The sequence below is a fragment of the Ceratotherium simum genome, chromosome 9, assembly GCF_057802395.1.
Source record: "Ceratotherium simum simum isolate JZ-2026a chromosome 9, ASM5780239v1, whole genome shotgun sequence".
Taxonomy (NCBI): Eukaryota; Metazoa; Chordata; class Mammalia; order Perissodactyla; family Rhinocerotidae; genus Ceratotherium; species Ceratotherium simum.
Window position 1 is genome coordinate 5986253 of NC_141908.1, and position 22708 is coordinate 6008960.

The window sequence follows — 22708 nt, forward strand, 5'->3', positions numbered from 1 at the left end:
CCATATAAAGTAGAGGAAGATGGGCACAGATGTTAGCCCAGGGCCAACCTTCCTCAGTGAAAAAGAGGAGGATTGGCATCAGATGTTAGCTCAGGGCTGGTCTTCCTCACAAAAAAAAAAGAGGAGGATTGGCAACAGATGTTCGCTCAGGGCTAATCTGCCTCACACACACACACAAAAAAAAGATCTAGCTGTATGTGTGTGAGTGAGTGTGTGTGTGTGTGTGTATGTGTGTGTGTGTTAGGAGGCAGGGCTAAGCTTGAGGTCAATCTGGGACACGTGGAGTTTGAGGAGTCTATGAAACAGCCAAGTGAAGTTGTCCCCTCAAGCAGTTGGGACAATTCTCTTAAAGCCACAAAGATCTATATAATCGCCAACTGAATCCATGGGAATGGATGATATATCTCAGTGAGGGTGTATCCTTCCTCCCAAAACAACTGGAACTGCCATAAGAAAGCCAACATTTAAAAGGGCAGGCTGAGGATGCGGTATCCATACAGAAGGCTGAGAAGAACAGTTTAACAACCTCTCTAGCAAGTTCTTGGAAGTTAAGGCCTGAAATCGATCTGGCAGTGGGGAGTTTTTTAGTGGTCTTGGGATGGACTACTCAAATAAAGTGTGCTTAACTGTTAAGGAAGTAGAATCATTTGTTATATTGAATGTTTCAGTTAAATTATGTCATTAATTTACTCTTTCATTCATTCATTGAAGGACTCAATCCACTAACTGAAAACATGGAAATGCGGTGTGCGTGCAACTGTGCAGATAATTACCTAATGTGCCTTCAACCAATATCCTTTATGTATTTAAATGCATTCATCGATGGGGAGAAGAACTAATTTTCTATTAACAAAACTGTACACCTCTTTCTTTATATTCAAACAATGGATTTATTTCATGCATTTTTTAATGAAAATAATACATTTAAAAAGGTCAAATAGTACAGAAAGACTTAACATGAGAAAGCAACTCCTGCCCCACTCCTCCCTACTCCCAATCCCTCCTCCTCACATGCAGATACTTTTAGTTCTATTAGTTTTCTTATTTTTCTTCAACTTTACTTTATTAAATATATTGCTTCTTCTTGATTTATCAATTTTAGATATTATATTTTGCCGTTCCACAATGGTAGAAGAGGAATTTGGACCCAGTCACATATGAGCCCATCCTCCCCATGCCTCCAATACAGATATATCATAATTTTGATTAGGTTGATTTTCAAAGTCCATGTTGTTGTGTCTGATGTAAATTTCACCCTTTATTGCTATCTATCACTTGCATATTTTCTCTTAGAGCATCCCTCCAAAAGTCTTCTGTCAATATGCCTCATTCTAGACCAGGTTTTCTCAACCTCAAAGCTGTTGACATTCTGGGCTAGATAATTCTTTGTGTGGGAGAGTGGTGGGGGGGGGTGTTGTTCTGGGTTTTTAGGATGTTTAGCAGCATCCCTAGCTTCTATCCACTACATACCAGTAGCACTTCTCATCTTGGCAATTGAAAATGTCTCCAGATATTACCAAATGTCCCCTGAGGGGCAACATCATGCCCAGTTGAAAACCATCAGCCTAGACAGGTTGCTCACTAGGATTTCTGAATAGCTGTTATCCTGAAACTACCTTGCCTGTTCTGTGGTGGGTAACCTGTCTCCTGGATCCGAAATCTTTTTTATACACTTTTTCTCTGGGTGAAGCACATTGTGGCAGGCAGCCTCTAAGAGGGCCCCCAGTGGTCCCTGCCTCCTAGCATTCATACCCTTGTGTAATCTCCTTTCGTATCACATTATACTAAGTGTCACTGCTGAGTTGAGGTCCTAAAAGATTCAATTTCTTTTTTAGGTACTTTCTCTTCTGTATTTTCTCTGTCTGTCTGTCTGTCTTTCTCTGTCTCTCCTTCTCTCTCTTCTTTCCTCCTTCCCTCACCACGTTCTCTGGGGGAAGCCGACTGACATGTCTGAGCAGCTCTATTGAAAAGCCAACATGTCACAGAACTGAAAGCTCCTGTCCACAGCCACAGGATGGAGCTTGGAAGCAGATTATCCAGTCCCTTCACATTACTGCAGCCCCGGCCAAGAGTTTTACCTCATGAGAGACGATGAGCCAGAATCATCCAGCTAAACCACTCCCAGATTCCTGACCTCTCTCAGAACTGTGTAAGGTGATAAATGTTTGTTGTTTTAAGGCACTAAGTTTTGGGGTAAGTTTTTACACTGCATTAGGTAACTAATACATGCACATTAAGTAGTGTCTCAGTAAAGGTGCTTAGGAAGTCTTAAACAATGACGTGAGATACCTGTGCCTGTTTATGTATGAAATTGTTTTTATTCCTCCATCACACATGAATGATAATTTGACTAAGCATAGAATTCTAGTTTGCAAACCATTTTCCCCTAGAATTGTGAGATGTTTTTCCATTATCTTCAAACTTCCAGTGTTTCTGTTAAGAAGTTCTGTGCTAGTCTGAGTCCTGATCCTGTTTTAGCAGAGTTAGAATTTTTCCTTTGCTTGGGTCTGTGTCTTCTTTTGCTCACTGTGCTGGATAGGGAGCAAATTTTATATCATATTTACTTTTATTCTATAAAGTATTTTCTATTATATCTTTGCTAATATTCTCTCCTCATCTATTCTCTCTTTCCATAAATCCTATCAGATACGGAACATCATGTTTTGACCCTCTGATTTTCTCTTCTGTTTTCATATTGTGCACTTTCTTTTGTATTTTTGTTCAACTTTCTGGGAGATTTCTGATTTTGTCTTTCAATTTTCTAGATAATTAATAATTTCCTCTACCACGTTTCTAAGAGTTCTTTCTTATTGTTTGCCAGTTTTATTTTAAAGTACCATGTTCTTGTTTCACGGACTTATATATTCTCTCACCTCTCTGAAAATATTGTATTTTTAATGTTGCTTCTGCCTCCTGCATTATCCCTGTTTTCCATAATTATCTTTGATTGTTTATTTGCTTTGATCTTTATCTTCTATGTTGGAGGCTGTGGAAATATCTGATAGCCTTGGCTGCATGTTCACACTGGTGACGGAGGCATGACAAACTGGACTGAAGACTCCACGTGCAGGGTGGACTTTGTCAACAGGTGAGATTCACTGTCAGTGATCATATGGGTAAACTAGTTTTTTCAATGAGGACATCTCTAAAATTCTAGTTATCATATATATTTTTCACGGGGCTGATCAGTTCTTTTATGGAAAAAACCCTCTCATCTCCTGCGTGAAGGAAAAAAGACTCACTTTGAGAGCTCTTAGAAGAAGGTACAAGATAAGGCTGGGCTCCCGCCGCCCAGCATACAGAACAACATTTCATTTCTGTCTTTAGCCCCATATTTCGACCTTGTCCTGTGCTTTGGAAACTCTGGTTCAATTTCTATATGCACAGAACGCACCTCTGGTCTTCTGGAATGGAGGTGGAAAAGAATTTGCTTATCTGCCTGGACAGGGAAAAGTGGGTTTGTGTCGACAGCTCCCTGTGAAAACTTCACCCCACTTCCCCCTGACTTCCTGAGTCATCCCAGCCTCCACGGTGCACAGAACACCCAGGTCTGAGCCTTTCCCAAGATGCCGTCCCCCTAGCATGTCTTCCCAGAGACTTGACCTGACCAGATTTCCTCCTCTGATTTCCAAAAATGTGTTGCTACTTCTTACCCATCCTAAGCTCTGTTCTGTTTTGTCTTTTTGAGTTCCTACCTTTTTTTATTTTTTAATTTCTTTCTGTCATTGTGGAGGAGTTTAAGAAGACAGTGACAATAAATTTGTGCATCTATCCTTCATTTAAATAAGAACATACATTTATTACTTGTGACTTTTCTGAACCAAAAAAATTCTGCTGAGCCCTATTAATAATGTTAACATCACTTGTTCTAAGAAAGTCGCACTTCCCCACGTGCTATTTCACTTCAAACTTTCAATCGACAGTGACCGTCCAATTTAGCTTGCTAGTCTCAGAGCTGGCCTCTTGCTGGCCCCTGCAACTTGCATCACAGAAATTGGTATCAATAAAGAATGTTTTTTTCTTTTTTCACTTGATAGTCCTGTGTGCTTCAGTGGGCACCCAAGTACAATTTGCCAAACATAAGGAGATATCTGGCACCCTTTTCTATTGGCATTGTATTTCTAAATATTCCAACGGGGTTTTAGCAGTTGTTACATATCGCCCCTTCATTCTGTCCGGCTCATCTTTTCAAAAGAGTTCTGTACTCAAGGCACTGTGAGAGACTGCAGGAAGGGATAGGACACTCCCGACAGCACACAACCTGCGGGAAGGTTAAACCACGCTAGCGAGAAGGTGACAGATTCCACGAGAGCAGTACACACAGTGCAACGAGTGGTCAGAGAACAGAGCAGAATAGTTCACAAGTTGAAAGTGAGAATAGTGGGGTTTGATGTTCAGCCTCACTGTCCTTGCTGTGTCTTCTTGGACAACATTTAACCTTTCTGCGCCTGAGTTTCCTCATCTGTAAAATGGGGAAATGTTAGGACTAACTCCATAGCCACTGTGTGAGAATTAAATGAATTAATGTATGCAAAGTGCATACACAAAACTGCATCTTGCACACATTAAGCACTTTATCAGTATTAGCTGCTACTGTCGTCTAGCTGGGAGATCAAGGAAGTTCTCTCGTGGGTGGTCTGAGGAATCTGAACTGGCCTTGTAAGGTTGAAAACCTATTCACCATCTCCTCACTGAAGCTTTAGAGTAGGGAATTCGATTTCTAGAGCCCTCATTTCTAAACTTTGAGAGGTCAAGCTACTTATTAAAGTGGAAACACATCTTTGATAACTTTGAATTAAGAGAAATAATGATAATCTAAGGCCTTCTTGCTACACAAAAGGTAATTAACTGCACAGAGAACTGAACAAGCCCCGAGCTTAGGCTTCCTGCTGGATTTGTTTCACATCTCAAGATGTAAGTATTTACAGGTCAAGTGGTCTAAGAAGAATAAAAACATGCCTTTTATCTGGGAAAAGCTTTCTTTACACAGACTTCAACTACTTTCCTAATCCTTAAACCTCTAATTAAAGTTCTAGTCCAGACACTAAGCATTTAGTCCCCCATTCTCTCCACCTCTGGCTTAAAAAAAAAAAAAATCAAGGTGGTTCAGTCACCATCCAGCTCTTTGGTCTGTTTTGTAATGACCCTTCTTTGTATTTATCCCACATCTTTCATCTGTGTTCCTTCAAACCCTTTACAAACAGGATCTCATTAATCCTCAACAACACTGCTGCGAGACCCTTGACCACGGCTATTATCCCAAATTTACAGATGAAGAATCCAAGGCACCTAGGACAGGCCTTTGCTCTTTTTAGAAACAATGAAGCTTAAGAGTAACTAATAATTCTCTTGATTATCACATTACAGTTGCAAGCAAGCAGGCTTGTTGGAAAAACAAACACTTGTTCAATTCTTGGAAAATTTCTGAAGAGTTATTTAAATTGGGAAAGTAAAAATGAGAAGACCCCGAAAGCCCTCAGAAAGTAAAATCAAAGAATGCCAGCTCCACAGAACCCCTCTGCCCACACAACTCTGCCCCTCACACCTACAACAGGTGACAGAATGGACTCTCAGGAAGAATATTAAGAACATTAATACTCATTTGATATAATTATATTCATGTCTATATTCTCCAAGAAGCCTTTTGTGATGCACTGAAAGGAGCTGCCCTCTCTCCCCAGTATGGCCCCACTGTGATCCTATACATTCTTCTCATGGACTCTATGGGGTGTTCACACACTTGCTAGGTATATGTCTTCTTCTCCTACTAGATTCAAAATACATAATTCAGTCTAAGAATACTGAGGCCAGCTATGTGCTGGGTGCTCTGCTAGATGCTGACACTACGGAGATGAATAGTATATGGAACCCAACCTCAAGAATCTCCCTGAAGCCAACCACAGCATATTCATTTCTCTATTATGGGCACATAGGATAGCACCTAGCACATGGTGGGTGCTATGGACTGAATGCTTGTGTCCCCTCAAATTCACACGTTGAAGCCCTAACCTCCAGTGTGGCTGTATTTGGAGACAGAGCCACTGAGGAACTAATTAAGGCTAAATGAGATTGTAAGAGCGGAGCTCTGATCCAGTAGGAGGAGCGTCCTTTTCAGAAGAGACGCTGCAGAGTGCTTTCTCACTGTCTGCAGGTACAGCCTGAGGAAAGGCCAGGTGAGCACACAGCGAGGAAGCGGCTGTCTGCAGCCCAGGGGAGAGCTCTCCCAGACACCAGCCCTAATGGCACATTGACCTCAGACTCCCAGTCTCCAGAACTGTGAGAAAATGAATTTCTATAGATAAAGCCCAGTCTGTGGTATTTTGTTATGGAAGTCCGTAGCAGATGAATACGGTAGGTACTAAATAGAAGTTTGTAGAGTTAATTGTATTGTATTATTTTTGTTAGCCTTGTTTCCATTCTAGTCTTTGATTACTGCTCTTCACCCAGGGGCTGAGAGCACTGACTCAGTAACTGCTGTTCCTCCACTTTGGTTTCCTTGATGCTGGCACATGCTGCCCAGCCTGTCGGCAGCGAGAGTGGTTGGGCCTAAGTTGCGAGTTTTCTAAGTGTTTGACAGTGTCTCCCCAGCTGTGTCTTGCTGGGCCTGGCCTTGCAGTGAGCAGAGCTCTTCATTAGTCCTGAGCATATACCTTGCTCTTCAGGTTTTTTAAATTATTATTTTACTGAGGTCATATTGGCTTATAACATTGTGTAAATTTCAGGTGTACATTATTATATTTCAGTTTCTGTATAGACTGCATCGTGTTCACCAGCAAGAGTCCAGTTTTTATCTGTCACCACATGTATGTGCCCCTTTACCTCTTTCACCCTCCCCCCACCCCCTTCCCTCCTGGTAACCACTAATCCATTCTCTTCATCTATGTGTTTGTTTATTTTCCACATATGAGTGAAATCATATAGTATTTGTCTTTCTCTGTCTGGCTTATTTCACTTAGCATAATACCCCCCAAGGTCCATCCATGTTGTCACAAATGGCACAATTTTGCCTTTTTTATGACTGAGTAGTATTCCATTATATATAAATATCATATATATATCACATCTTCTTTTATATTTCTCTCTCTCTCTGCCTTTTTTTTTAGAAATATCAGACAAGGTCCCCAAAGGTCTGGTTCAGAGAAAGCCATTCTTAAAGATTTTTGTTTTCATGTTTTGTATATCAAGAGCAGCTGTCTGTGCCTAGTGACAGCAGCTAACGTGCAGGGTGGGCACCCTGCGCCTCAGGTTCTTCTTCCTCAGAGTAATGTCCCACCCACTAGGTGCTCTGCCTCTAGGCACTGGGCAAGTTTCATGTTCTCTTTGTATTAAATTTTTTTTTTTTTTTTAAAGATTTTTTTATTTATTTTATTTTTTCCCCCCAAAGCCCCAGCGGGTAGTTGTACGTCGTAGCTGCACATCCTTCTAGTTGCTGTATGTGGGACTCGGCCTCAGGATGAACGGAGAAGTGGTGCCTCGATGCGCACCCGGGATCCGAACCCGGGCCACCAGCATCGCAGCACGCGCACTTAACCACCAAGCCACAGGGCCGGCCCTCTTTGTATTAAATTTTAATCTTGGTTATCCTGCTCCCTGGCCTTCACATTCCCCCTCTGATAATCTAAGCATTCAGATAATTCCTATTATTACTACTACCAATAAGAAAATATAGTGTGTTTTATACTTTACAGTCTACAAAGTATGACTCCTTGCATTGTCTCATTTGATCTTTGTCTTAGCCTGAGTGAGCTGCTATTACAAAATACTGTAGACTGGGTGGCCCAAACAACAGAAATTTATTTTCTCACACTTCTGGAGGCCAGCAAGATCAAGGAGCCAGCCAATTCAGTCTCTGTGAGGACTCTCCTCCTGGCTTGCAGATGCCCACCTTCTCACTGTGTCCTCGCATGGCAGAGAGAGACAGAGAAAGCTCTGGTGTTTCCTCTTATAAGGACATTAACCCTATCATATCAAGGTTCTCTCCTTATGACCTCGTTCAACCTTAATTACCTTCTTACTCTAAACACAGCCACACTAAGAGTCAGGGCTTCAACATATTAATTTTATGGGGACATAATTCAGTCCATAGTAATCTTCAAGGACCTATGAGCACACCACAAAATAATGAATCCACTACAACACAAAGACGAGAAACAAGAATGATTACCTGGATCCAGTTTTACTCACCACGCTTCCATTGCTCCACTTAGGCCCACCCTCGGCAGGGTGGACTACCCGTATGACTCTGGAGATGCCATTTGTTCCTGCCCATATCATTGTCCTTCCTCTAGGAGGGAGAGGTGAGGAGGCAGGACTCTTGATCACCCTCTCAAGGTCACAGTGTGTCATAACAACACTATTGTGAAATGGAGGAGGGAAGCTCAGCAGGACTTCGTATCCCCCAGATACGAAGAGACTATTGGAAAGCTCCGAAATGTAGGAAATGAACCAACCAATAAAAAGTCCATCTGGGAGATATAAAAAGACACCTGGGAATTTTAAATTCAAAAGTAGCAAACTGTTGCTTGACACAAGCCCAGAGACTGAAGTGGTCAGGGCTTAATAAGGCCAAGGAAACAAGCCTTCTGAGGCATGCTTTTCTCCGGCTGTTTTACCAGGATTCCTGCTGCTCTGAGGAACTCAGGCATCTGCCTGTGTCAGAGAGGTGGTGGGGGCAGCATCAAACTCTCAAGGTCTTCCTTGAGAAAGCAGCAAGGGCAGGGGTGTTCTAGGGTCAACCCAGCCCTGGCGGGCAGCTGTTGAAGCTTGTACTTTGAAGACGCTCCCTTTCTGGTTTCCTCCTTGTCCCTGCCTCCCTTGAATCAGTCTGTGGAAATGTAAAGTGTCTGCATTCATCACTATTCCCTCCAAGGTGTGTGCAATCACAAAGGCAGACAGTGCATCTTATGAATGTATGTGTTAAAAAAAAGATTGATAAAAAGGAAGTGCTGAAGCAAAGTCAGAAGAACCGTTCGGTGCTGGAGGGCAGCTGAACAGCCACCGTGGGAAGGTGACCTGGGAGCCCTGTTTGGATTTTGTACACAGATGATTTCACCTTAGATTGATGACCTTAGAATTAGCACATATACTAAATTTGATTTTTTATTTCTACCCTCGAGAAGCCAAGAAGGACAGATGATGAAAGAATAGAAAAGGGAATTGATTGGTAGAAAAAAATATGTTTCATATGCAGTGGGACTAAAATATAGAAAATGGGGAATAATCAAAGAAATGTCTTATTTTGTTAAAAAAGAAAATAATGTTTGCCTGGAAAACACTGACTTATCTTTCATGGCCCATCTCAAGGCTCACTATCTCCGTGAAGCCTCTTCTGATCCTCCCTCCCAGAAGGAATTGGTCACCCTTTCCTTCTTTGCCTCACTGTACCTGGAACAGACCTCCACGCTAGCATCCATGACACCTTGTTATCCTTATTTGTTATGTCTCTGTCCCCAGACTAGATCTTTAAAGGCAGGACAGGATCCTGTCTATCTCTGTCTCTCTATATGTGAAATAGTGCCTGCCACATGATAGATGCTCTGTGAATACTTGTTAAATGACAAGCTTGAAGGAGAACTCCACGATACTGTGGAGAAGGCAGGGGCATCACTCAATAAAACGCTGTGAAGGTTAGGTGTATGTTTAGAACTCTCATCTCCTTCTCTAGACCCTTTTCCTCCTTCAAACGTCCCTTCTCCGGTTGCCACGTCTCTGAGAAGTTCGCTGTGAGCCAAAGCTCCAGGGGCTTCTTAGGAAAGACAACTGCCTGCTCTTTCCTAAGGACTGAGCCCAAAATGCCTTCCTTTCTGCCTCTATTCTTCCATCCCAGAAATTAAAATCCTTTTCTTCCTTTAGGAAGAAAGACCTGTTTTCATTCGAAAAGACAGCAGCAGCTTAACCTGAATATGTCTCTAGCTGGAGAAAATTCAAGAAAAATGATAAAGGGCAAAGAAGAATTCCAGACCTGCCAAATCAAACCCCTGCCAGGGAGAAACTTGTAAGCATGACTTTGAATCACATTGTTCTTCTCCCCTCTGGCCTGGACAGCCTTATTAAATAAAATTTGCAAGCCAAGAATTTTGTTCAGTATTTACACAGTTCATCCACCTGTCTCCACACCTGGCTTCTTAACCCAGAGTGCTGAAATTGGAGCCATTTGTATGACGTGGCTGGGGGCATTTTCTTCCTCCTGAGTAGAACAGAAAGAACTGCTTTTAAGAGTGACCCTTTCATCATAATTTCCACCAGATTCCCAAAGGTGTCTTAAATCAAAGAAAGGTTTAGTAACCTGTACTAACAGAAGACTCGTAACTCCATCTCACAGAGGTGAGAATCAATCTTATTATAAAATCTCTTCCAAAGAAGGACTTGCCCCAGTTAACCCTTTACTATCCTTTCTCTCGTAATCTTTTTTATAACCTGTAAGTATTCTTAACTTTCATTAGTCTTCTCAGAGGTATATTTACCACTGAAGTATATCAAAGTCACATTAAAAATATTCCTAGCTCCTTACAATGCAGTGTCCCCCATAATATTCACTGGCAATTAGGTCTGAAGCCTAATACTATGAACATACTGGCAACAAGTTGCAAGCATATCAATTCTTAACTCCTCATAGAAGCATTTCAAAGTCTTCAAATAAAGCCCCAGCAGAAAAAAATATAAATGTAAGACTACACAAAAAGGGAATTGAGAATCACAAAATCTAAAACTTGGAAAGAAACTCAGAGATTATTTTTCTCTGCCATCCACTACTGGAATTCTTATTATGGTTTCTCTAATAAATTATCATTTAATTATTATTTGAAGAACTCTAATGACAAGGAATTCACTATCACTCAACGTATTTTACTCTATTATTATAATCCCTGAATACCAGGGAGATTTATCCTTAAAGTTAGGCAAAATCTTACTTCTATTTAGATTGCTTGAGAAATCTGGCTACTTGACTCCCTCGTGTATCTAGATTGTCTTTCAAAGAGTTTAAGGCAGTTTTTGAGTCTCTCTTTTTCCTTATCATGTTTAGACAGCACCCAATCCTGCTTATCTTTGTTGGTCTCCACAGTTCCTGATACTGTGCAGTGGGACTAGGAATTACTCAAAGAGTCAACGGAAGAACAAAATGAATGAGCATATATCTTAGTTGTGTCTAAGTGAAGTGAAGCATCAAAGTCTAAGAAAATAGGGGATAAGGCAGAATTCAAGAATGCCTTCCCAATTAAATGACTCAACTTATTTAAAACACGATGTGTTTCAAAAAATAAACACTCTTAGGTTAGCCCTTCTGGTTAAGAATACAGAAATACACTACCAGACTCAAGGAGGGAGGAGTGAATCCCAGCTCTTGTCCTTACTTGCTGTGGGATTTTTAAGTAAGTTATTTAACATCTACATGCCTTAGTTTCTACAATTATAAGGTACTGGGTATATTAATACCACCAATCACACAGGGTTGCCATGAGAATTAAATGCTGTGTATATTAACTAGAATAGTGCCCAAGGAAAAAAAAATATATGTTTATAATAGAATATATAGAGTAATATATACATAATCTGATATGGTTATGCCTGTTATGCACTGTCTGTATCCATAAGCACAGTATGGTAGGTACAAATGTGCCTGTGGAACCATACTCAAAAGATAATTTGGAGGAAATCTTGCAACTCAGAGCTCTGTAACCATCTTACTATAGTCCAACCATATCATAGCACAATGATCTACTTTAACAGAAAGATTGCTGGGATGCTTATCAGGAGACCTGGATTCTGGTTCCAGCTGTGTCATGGATTAGCTGACTGGCCCACATCAATCAGTTAATCCATGCTTCAGTGTCCTCAGCCAGCCTTATGGACCTCACAGAGACATTATGGGGGCAGGGTTTAAGAACTGACATGTTGATATAATGGTCCTAATCATACAAAGGTCTGCTGATAATAAAGTCAAATAACTAATAACGTTTCCTTATCTCTTATAGAGTCTTCAAGACCAGATCGTCTTGGAATGACCAGTCATTATCCTAGTCTCTCTCTCTCTTTTTTTCTTCCCTTCCATTTTGCTCTGAGATTGAATGAGTCCTGTTGCTTACAGTTAGCCATTATTGTTATTATTGTACTTTAGACCTGATTCAACCCACAAGCCCACCAGTTTTGATCCTTGCTTGAGGCCCAGATATCATTCTTTATTTTCAATGTTGTAAATAGTCAGAAAGCAAGATGACATAAAGAATAAATCCAAGAAAAATTAGAGCAAGAGAAATATCTAGAGTATCTAAAATCTAGAGAGGGCACAGCATGTGCTGCATATCACAGGTTTCCTTTCTCCTAGGCCCCTCCACAGTCCATCTACCCCAGACTCATCTCATTATACTAGCAAGTTACAAGAGGAGGAAAGATATATTCTTGATCACAGGAACATATTCTTTGAGACCAACTACAGGGATGTCCACATCTTTGCCTATTCTAACATTGTTCCATCCTCTAGGATTTTGATCTCATAGTGTCTTGGTCATGACTATATCAACAGTCCTCATCATTTGCAGGGTGAAATTAAGTAGTACGAGAAGAAAACCTGACTTCCCTTAACAGCTGTCAAAACCGACATCCTTCAACATTCCTTGTATGAAGTGGGCCAGCTCCTTTATCACTCTAATCTTCACATATTCCATTCTGTCCATATTCTTTTCAAAATCTGATTCTCAGAACCAAGCCCCATATTCCACAAGGTAATGACTCACATATACTACTTCTCTCCAAGACCTAGGCAATCAACTTTTATTAAAACAGCCTGCATTTATGCTAGTTGTTTTAACAGCCCTCAGTAAAGGAGACTGCAGCAAAGATGACAGGATATATGTGACGAGTGTCCTTCTGAAACTCAGATATGCTTATGATCTTCTCCTTTACACTTAATGGCTTCCAGCACAGAATAAATAATAAAGAATTACTGCTACACAGTTGAGGCAAATTAAAGTCAATGCATTTGAGACTTCAGCAATGATTTGACACTGGCCCTGAACACCAATTGCAAATCATAAAGGTAAAGCACAATCAAGGGTTTGGCTAGAGGTCTGGAAATAAGCTGCCCTGGTGGGACCAAATTTAGGTTGAAATTACGCAGAGTTCTGGAGGGCATGCACTGTCCCTCCTGCCCAGTATGACACTCCATCAGGCTTCATGCCATCAGTACTCACCATTCTTGCAGAGCAGGACAGCCAGGAAGTCCTGAGAAGAAGAATTAATATAGAGCAAGAGGCTGGGTGCCTGGACTGTCACAAAGCTAAATGCAATGTTTTCCTTGGATGGAGCTGAATCTGCATAAATTGCTGAGGATGACAGGCTTGTATTCTTGGTCACTGGGTATGGTTCTTGAAACAGGTAAGTAACCGAAGTGCCAGCCTCAAAAACAGCAGAAACCTCTGCAAAATATAAAAGGAGAAAACACATATTAAAACACTTATTCAGCTATTCAGGATAGCAATAATAGCTTGTTTATTGTTTCCTATGCATCAGGCACTGTGTGAGGGTTTTTACATGAATTGTATAATATGCTTCCCACAATAATTTTGAAGCAGCAGAAGTCACTCTTATTTGCAAATGAGAAACATGAGGCTTACAGAGGTTGAGCACCTTGAACTAGGTTGCATAGCTAGAAGAGAGAGCTCAGATTGGCATTGTGAAGTTTAGGTCCAGTTTAACACGTATTTGCAGAATAACTACCATGTGCCAGGCTAATTTCTTGAGAAGCAAAAATAAAATGTCCCTGCCTCCAACATAGTATAGAGAAATTTTACTGGGACCAACCTATTCAAAACTGAGATTCTAACAGTTTGGGTTTATGTGTCTCTCATGTGTCAAGAAGATTTTGATTGGGATCTAAATTACTGAGAGTACGTCATTGGGAAGGCAGCAGTAATTCTCTGTGATGTTGGGGGAAGTGTGAGGCCTCGTGAGAGAGAGCGGAAATCCATGGAAACAGTAGAAAAGGCATAGGTATCCAAATCATGCACTCAATTTTTTAGATGTCTAGTAATTGGTATTCAATTCCAAAAAGCGAACAAAGACTTGGGCAAATAGGTCTTCCCATGGGAAACAATTCCTATAACACAACACATTGGATAGAGTTCTGTCACCACCGTGAAGAAAGGAGCCATCTATAAACTGATGACATTCAATTAACAGGAACATGCACATCACCCAATCCTCCCTGTATAATGTCCTCTCTCCAACTGTTATCATTTTACTTTAGTGAAACCAGCACAGGTTTTGGCTTCAGCACTGGATCTGAAGCCCCACTTGATTTCATACGAGCTGTGTGGTCCCAGGCAAGTCAGTGAACCCTGTGGAGACTGTTTTCTCATCTGGTGAATGGGAACCATAACACTTACTCCAACAATATTTCTGTATGAATAAATGAGATGATGTGTGTAAAGCACTTAAGAGAGTTACCCACCACAGTTTCAACTGACTCTTCTCCATACTGGAAGAGAATTTAACCTGAACCCATTTCAATTTCCTTCATAAAATATATCTGTTTATTGACTGAATATCTGTCCAAATGCTGAGATACTCTCTTCTTTCAATCAAGCCTGCTCTTAAGTTCACTTTCAATTTTATCTCTATACAGTATCAGGGTACGGAAGAAAGTTTCCTTCATAGAACAACGTAGTTTGGATCCAGCAGCAAACCACCACTATAAAAACAGCACAATCAACATGAACCCATATTGGCATGATTAATTTTTCTTTTTCCTAAGTGATACGTGGAATGTTCCTAGTTCCCCATGATATTCTTTGATTGAACTGGTGGCACCTAGAACATAATCAAACCCGGCTTTTGCTTCTTACTTCTATTACAAACTTGTTCTACCTTTGTGAAAATTCTATAACAGCCTGTAGCAGTGCCAAAAAAATTAAAGTTGCATATTTATGCATATTGCTTAGCAGATTGGGAACACCAGTTCCTTCTTACTAAAGGTTCAGAGAAAGTGTTTTGCATGTACCATACAGGTTACAACATTAGTACTCCTGATCAGAAGACATGCAGCAGAGACTTGTGACAGTGAGGATTTGGTTAACCATCAGCTTGATTCAAGCGCTTTCCTTGAGCAAATTTTCTCAGGGACATTTGATCTGCATTTTGAGCTACCATCTCCTAGTTAACAGAAGAAGGGCTTTTATTTGATATTTGTGTGTATGTTCAAATGTAAGTATAATTCAGAGCATTTCGTTATTAACAGTATATTAGATATGGGCATATATATTACATTTTTTAAATTTATTACATATTTTTCTTAAGACAGGAAATTAAAATGGAAAGCATTTTTTAACTAGAAATTTCCTACCAAATTTCTGTCCTCCCTCCTCCCCTAACTCCAGTTCTAATTATTTTTATTGTCTAGATATTTTCAATTTCAACATAAAACTAAATTCAGCAAAACACCTGGAGTCTATTATTTTCTCAGTTTCTTACATTTTATAATCTAAGAGTTTATGCTCTCTGATCATATTTAAGCTCTCTGATTGATTTGTCTGAACATCCAAAACCATTGGGATATATGGAAGAAAAATCCTAACTTGAAGGTGATTATCAATGACTACCATGCTACCCCAGGACCACAATATCAATATTAGCAGCTTCCTTTGAGCTCTTACTTGGTGGAAGGAACTGTGCTGATTCTACTCTGAGAGGACAGGACACACATTTTAAAAAATTACACCAATGGAAGGTAGCCTAGAGTATAATGTGTGAGTGACAGAGGAAATAATTCTCAAAGTTGGGTATCTCTGTGGGCCATAGTAGCCTAAGAAGGCCTAAAAGAGAAGCTAGGCATTGACTAGGCCTTAAAGTGTGGGGTACACTAAAAGAAGTAGCTAGGGGACAGGGTGATGCTGGAGATGGTATGTGTCTCTGAGCCAGCTGTGGAGTCTCATTGACCCAGAAACTGCAACCTGGCTGTGCCCTTCTCCAGCTTTCTTACAGAATCCCACTCAACCTCAGGTTATTCAAATATAAACAGGGATGAATTCAATCTTGTGGTGGGTAGAAGGATTGGAAGAAATTATCAAAATCATGGCACATAGCAGGAACTCAATAAACAATAGCTGGTCTTAATGATAGTAATATAATCAAATTTAGAATTAGGATAAGCATAAAGACCAGTCCTGGGTAATGAGTAGGCTAGTGGTTACTTAGAAATCAGCCAGGCTGTAATTTATTTAGGAAAACATCAAACAAACTAAAAATAAATGAATCAAATGGCAATTTTAATGCTGAGTAGATACTTCATAATATTAAAATCTTATTATTAAATTTTTCTTATGATAATGGTCCTGTGGATATGCGTTTTTATGAGTTCTCATCTTTTAGCAATACATATTACAATGTTTATAGATGAGATGATGTGATATCTGGAATTTGCTTCAAAACAAAAGAGGAGGAGCAGACTTGAGCATATAGATGAAATAAAAATGGTCACGAGTTGAAAATTGTTGAAACTAGATGATGGATGCATGCGGGTTCTGAAACTCCCTTCTACTACAGTGTACAATTGAGTTTTTCTGTAATAAAAAAGTAAAAAAAATGATATAAGTTGGCAGGAAGGTAAATATTAGGAAATTTTTTCAACAAGTTTTTGGCAATTGGTAAAGAGTACCTAAATATATATGCTATTTTTTCACTGAAATTCCATGACTGAGGAAATAATATGTTTATCAATGTGTTTGTATCACAGTAAACAGTCCTTGAGTAATTAAATTGGGTTTTATTTTTCTAGATTCCCAAATAGTATTCCAAATATATTACTTAATGTTTTTAATACAAAAAGATTTAAATGACAACACCATGACAGTCATACTCAGATTCATCAGATAATGGTGGGTGTGGAGGTGGGCTAAAGACAAGCACACATCAACAAATATGCTGGAATAACTGGATATACACATGCGAAAGAATGAAGTTGGATCCCTACCTCACACAATATACAAAAATTAACTCAAAATGGATCAAAGACTAAATGTAAGAGCTAAAACTATAAAAACTTTAGAAGAAACCATAGACATAAATTTTCATGACCTTTGATTAGACAATACTGTCTTAAATATAACACTAAAAGCATAAACAACAAAAGAAAAAATAGATAAAAGGGACTTCATCAAAATTACAAACTTTGTGCTTCAAAAGATACTGTTAAGAAAGTGAAAAGAGGGGCTGGCCCAGTGGCACAAGCGGTTGGGTGCACGCGCTCCACTGCGGCAGCCTGGGGTTCACCAGTTCAGATCCTGGGCGTGCACCAACACATCGCTTGGCAAACCATGCTGTGGCGGCATCCCATATAAAGTGGAGAAAGATGGGCACAGATGTTAGCCCAGGGCCAGTCTTCCTCAGCAAAAAAAGAGGAGGATTGGTACATGTTAGCACAGGGCTGATCTTCCTCACAAAAAAAAAAAAAAGTGAAAAGAGGAGAAAATATTTGCAAATCATATAACTAATATGGGAATTATATTCAGAATATACAAAGAATTTCTCTAACTGAACAATAAAAAGAAAAACAACCCAATTAAAACACGGGCAAAAGATTTGAACCGATATTTCACCAAAGAAGATGTACACACAGCCAGTAAGAACTTGAAAAGCTGTTCAACATTATTAGGTCATTGGAGAAATGCAAGTCAAAACCACAGATACCATTTCACACATTCACAGTAGGATGTCTATTATCAAAAAGACACACAGAAAAAGGGTTGGCTGGATGTGGAGAAATTGGAATCTTCTTACACTGCTGGTGAGAATGTAAAATAGAGCAGCCACTTTGAAAACATCTGGCAGTTCCTCAAAAAGTTAAACAGGAAAGGAATAAGTAAAACTGTCACTATTTACAAATACAATATGCCTGGAAAACTCTAAATACTCCACTAAAAACCTGATAGAACTAACAAACAAATTCAGTAAAGTTGCAGGATACAAAATCAATATACCAAAATCTGTGGAGTTTCTATTCACTAACAACAAACTATCAGAAAAAGAAATTAAGAAAGCAAATCCCAATCCCATTTCCAATTGAATGAAAAAGAATAAAATACCTAGGGATAAATTTAACCGAGGAAGTGAAAGACCTATACACTGAAAACTATAGGACACTGATGAAAAAAATGAAGAATGGACAAATAAATGAAAAAATATTTTCGGGCCTCCCTGTTGCCTAGCACTTAAGCTCTGTGGATTCCGGTTTGGCATCCAGGATTTGGTTCCCCGCTGCAGGCCTACATCACCCATTGGTGGCCATGCTGTGGCAGCAACCCACATACAAAATAGAGGAAGATGGGCACAGATGTTAGCTCAGGGCCAATCCTCCTCAAGCAAAAAGAGGAAGATTGGCAACAGATGTTAGCTCAGCGAAAAATTGCTCAGCAAAAAAAAAAAAAAATTCAAAATTCAAAATCCTGTGCTCATGGATTGGAAGAACTAATAGTGTTAAAACATCCATATTACTCAAAGCACTATACAGATTCACTGCAATCTCCTAAAACATTCAAATTGCATTTTTCACAGAACTAAAACAAATAACTCTAAAATTTGTATGGAATCACAAAAGATCCTGAATAGCCAAAGCAATTTTTGAGAAAGAAGAACAGAGCTAAAGGTATCATGCTCCCTGATTTCAAACTATACTACAAAGCGATAGTAATGAAAACAGGACAATATTGGCATAAAAACAGACACACAGATCAGTGGAGCAGAATTGAGAGCCCAGAAATAAATTCACACATATATGAACAATTAATTTACATCAAAGGAGCCAAGAACATACAATGGAGAAAGGATAGTCTCTTTAATAAACGGCGTTTGGGAAACTGGACAGCCACATGCAGAAAATAAAACTAGATCACTATCTTACACCATACACAAAAATTAACCCAAAATGGATTAAAGACTTGAATGTAAGACCTGAAATCATAAAATTCCTGGAAGAAAACAGGCAGTAAGATCCTTGACATCAGTCTTACTGATGTTCTTGTGGATCTTACACCAAAGGCCAAGGAACCAAAAGCAAAAATAAACAAATGGGACCACATCAAACTAAAAAGCTTCTGCACAGCAAAGGAAACCATCAACAAAATGAAAAGACAACCTAGTGAATGAGAGAAAATATATGCAAATCTATATCCTACAAGGGGTTAATATCCAAAATATATAAAAAACTCATATAAGTCAATGACAAAAAAGCAAACAACGCAATTAAAAAATGGGCAGAGGGCCCAAATAGACATTTTTCCAAAGAAGACATACAGATGGCCAACAGGAAAATGAAAAGATGTACAGCATCACTAATTATTAGTGAAATGCAAATCAAAACCACAAAGAGATATCACTTCCCACCTCTTAGAGTGACTATTATCAAAAAGAGAAGAAATAAGTGTCAAAGAAGATGTGGAGAAAAAGGAACTCTTGTACATTGTTGGTGGGAATGTAAATTGGTGTAGCCACTATAGAAAACAGTATGAAGAATCCTCAAAAAATTAAGAATAGAACCGCCACATAATCCAGTTATTCCACTTCTGAGTACTTATCTGAAAAATATGAAAACACTAATTCAAAAAAATATATGCACCCCTATGTTCATTGCAGCATTATTTATAATAGCCAAGACATGCAAACAACCAAAGTGTGTATTGATGGATGAATGGATAAAGAAGTGGTATACATATATAATGGAATACTACTCAGCCATAAAAAAGAACAAAATCTTGCCATTTGCAACAATCTGGACGAAACTTGAGGGTATTATTCTAAGTGAAATAAGTCAAACTGAGAAAGCCAAATACCGTATGATTTCACTCATATGTGGACTCTAAAAAAAAATGAACAAACAAAACAAAGTAAAAACAAATGCATAGATACAGAAAATAGATTGGGGAAGTGGCAAGGGGGTTGGGGGTGGGCAAAATGGCAGAAGGTGGTCAATTGTATGGTGATGGATGGTAACCAGACTTTTGGTGGTGATCACTTTGTAGTGTATACAGATGTCAAATTATAATGTTATACACCTGAAACATATATAATGTTACATACCAATTTTACCTCAATTAAAAAAGAAAAGGAAAACAAACAAAAAAAAAGTTACACTTATAGTTACTATATGACCTAGCAATCCCACATCCAGGTATATACCCAAGGAAATAGAAAACATAAGTCCATACAAAACATGTACATGAATGTTAATAGCAGCGTTTTTCATAATAGCCAAAAAATTGGAATCCCAATGTCCATCAACTGATGAATGGATAAACAAAATGTGGTGCATCCATACAGTGGAATACTCTTTTGGAAATAAAATGGAATTCAGTACTGAAAATTCCACAACATACATGAACCTTGAAAACATTATACTAAGTTAAAGAAACCAGATACAAGAAGACCACATACTGTATGATTCTATTTATATGAAATATCCAGATAGGCAAATCCATAGTGACAGAAAATAGATTAGTGATTTCCCGGGACTGGGAGAGAGGTGAATGGGGAGTATCTGCCAATGGATATAAGATTTCTTTCGGAGATGATGAAGAAATTCTGAAACTAGGTAGTGGTAATGGTTGTGCAACTTTGTGAATATGCTAAAATCTCCTGAATTGTCCATTTTAAAAGGGTGGATTTTATGGTATGTAAATTAAATCTCAATAATAAAGAGAGAGAAACACACAAAACAAAAAACTACATATTTAAATCCTATTACCACATTCTTGTACAGAATGAAATCAGGGTTGTAAAGGGAAAAAAGGAACCAAAAAGATGCTGGATGGACCTCCAACTATGATTTTTATTAGCAAGTCACCAAACCTCTGTGACCATTAATGTTCTTATATGTTAAACGCAGATAATACTATCTTCCCTCCTAGATTGGGGATAGGAATAAATGTTGTAGTCAATAATTACTAGCTAATTTTATGATTATTATTCCTTTGTACCGTAATCAGAAACAAAAAGTGGGTCAAAGGATCATGGTTCTATCTCAGGCATGGATCATGGACAAAAGTCTCTAGTTCCACCCCCAGATATTTCCAGTATTTGCATACCCTAAAGTATACAGGCCATAGTAAGTTAGCATTAAAATCTACCCCTATAGAGAGCACCCTTATTCAGGACTATCTTGTAGCTAAAGTCTCCCATTTCAGTTCCAAGCGACATTTCCCAGAGGCAACTGGCATGGCTAAAAAGCTTTGTTAAAAGCTTCATCGTACATACTTTGCAACTGCTGAATATAAGGAGAATCATTTCCTTGGATTTATGAGATAGGGGAAAAAGTTTGGAAACAATGAAATATGAAGCAAGCTGAAAAGGCTAAGCATATATTTATCTATTTTACTTATAGATCAAAGTAAAAAGTAGGAAGAGAGCACCGAGCATATTTCAACAAATGCAGTCAAAAGACACAGTGGCATGGACAGAAGATAATTAATAGGAGTTGTTTCAGAGAAAGGAGTCAATGAAAAATTAGGCTAAATTTGGAACAATATGATCTATGAGATATTTGAGCAATGTCTCTGAAGAAATGCAGAGAGGTCTAATGCTCCTTTTTTTTTTCCCAAATAGAAGATCTGGGCATAGATCCTGTGAAACAATGCGAGTGTACTTCAGTGACTGGGCCTGGTAGCGTTTATTCTATATCTGCTTCTTCTAGCATGTGGGCCCAGTCTAATGGTAGCATTCAAATTTTTCAGGGGAAGTTATTCACAGACCTCCCCTAGTGTGAAAATCCAGTAGCACGTTTCTTGCTTAGCTCCCATTAAAAGCCTCCTGGGATGGGACCTGCTTTATTTCAAGCTCCCATGCAGGGCCCAACACTCTGTTGGTCCTAAAATTTGACCATTAATTTTCCCCAAAGGAGCACAATGCTTCCCAGGAATAACAAGTAATTCACACTAATTGGGGAGAAGGCCAGTATAAATGAATGAAAAGCTTAAATTACAGAGTCCTTCAAAGAGAAGAACACTAGGTGCTTTTTTTCCCTATTGTTTTTAAGTTCCAACAGTAAGTTGGACTAAATAAAGCATTGTTTGGTAGAGGTGCTTGGGAAATGTGCTTTAATGAATTGACAAAATTATTTATAATTGCCACCATTGTTTGTATGTGAATGGTGTTTCAAAGAGATTAAAATATTTTATTTTTAAATATTTAAACATTTAAACTAATGCTGTTCTTAAAATATGTTTACATTATTTGCTCAATAAACTTTTTTTCCATCACTAAAATAAACTTAAAAATTCTGCCAAGATTGCTGGGAGACCAAATCTTTTCTGCCTCTATTTGAAAAATACTACTTATTTACACTGAATAGTGAGATTTTATAGTTTATAGAGTTATTTTGAATTTACCTAGAGAATTTACACTATGACCATCATTCTTTGTACAAGGTATGTATCCATCATTGTTAGCTTTTGTGAATGCAATGAATTCATAAGCTTAGGAGGGGATGTGGAAAGGCCCTGGGGCCAGAATTTTGACTCCTGTGTTCCATTCTCAGCCCCCTGATGAACTAAATGTGAATCTTCAGGCAGGGTGTTTAAAGCCACAGACCCCACTCATGTCACCTGCAGAATAGAAAAATTTTACAAGATATACGATATTGATTTTACTAACTTATCTATACTCTCCCTATTGTAAAAATGGTTTAAGATGGCTTAAGGGTTTCTAAGGTTCCTCCAGGGCTGGATTC

At 38.9% G+C, this 22708-nt stretch overlaps 1 protein-coding gene across 3 annotated transcripts in view; it reads right to left on the reverse strand.

Moving 5' to 3' along the window:
* The window catches only part of CNTNAP5 (contactin associated protein family member 5), a 760035-nt gene that overhangs the window by 82865 nt on the left and 654462 nt on the right, over positions 1 to 22708 (reverse strand). For all 3 annotated transcript variants that reach the window (XM_014782496.2, XM_087435029.1, XM_087435030.1), the window contains one exon: positions 13188 to 13412. In XM_014782496.2, the coding sequence (XP_014637982.2) occupies positions 13188 to 13412 (225 nt within the window). The remainder of the gene's footprint in view (positions 1 to 13187; positions 13413 to 22708) is intronic.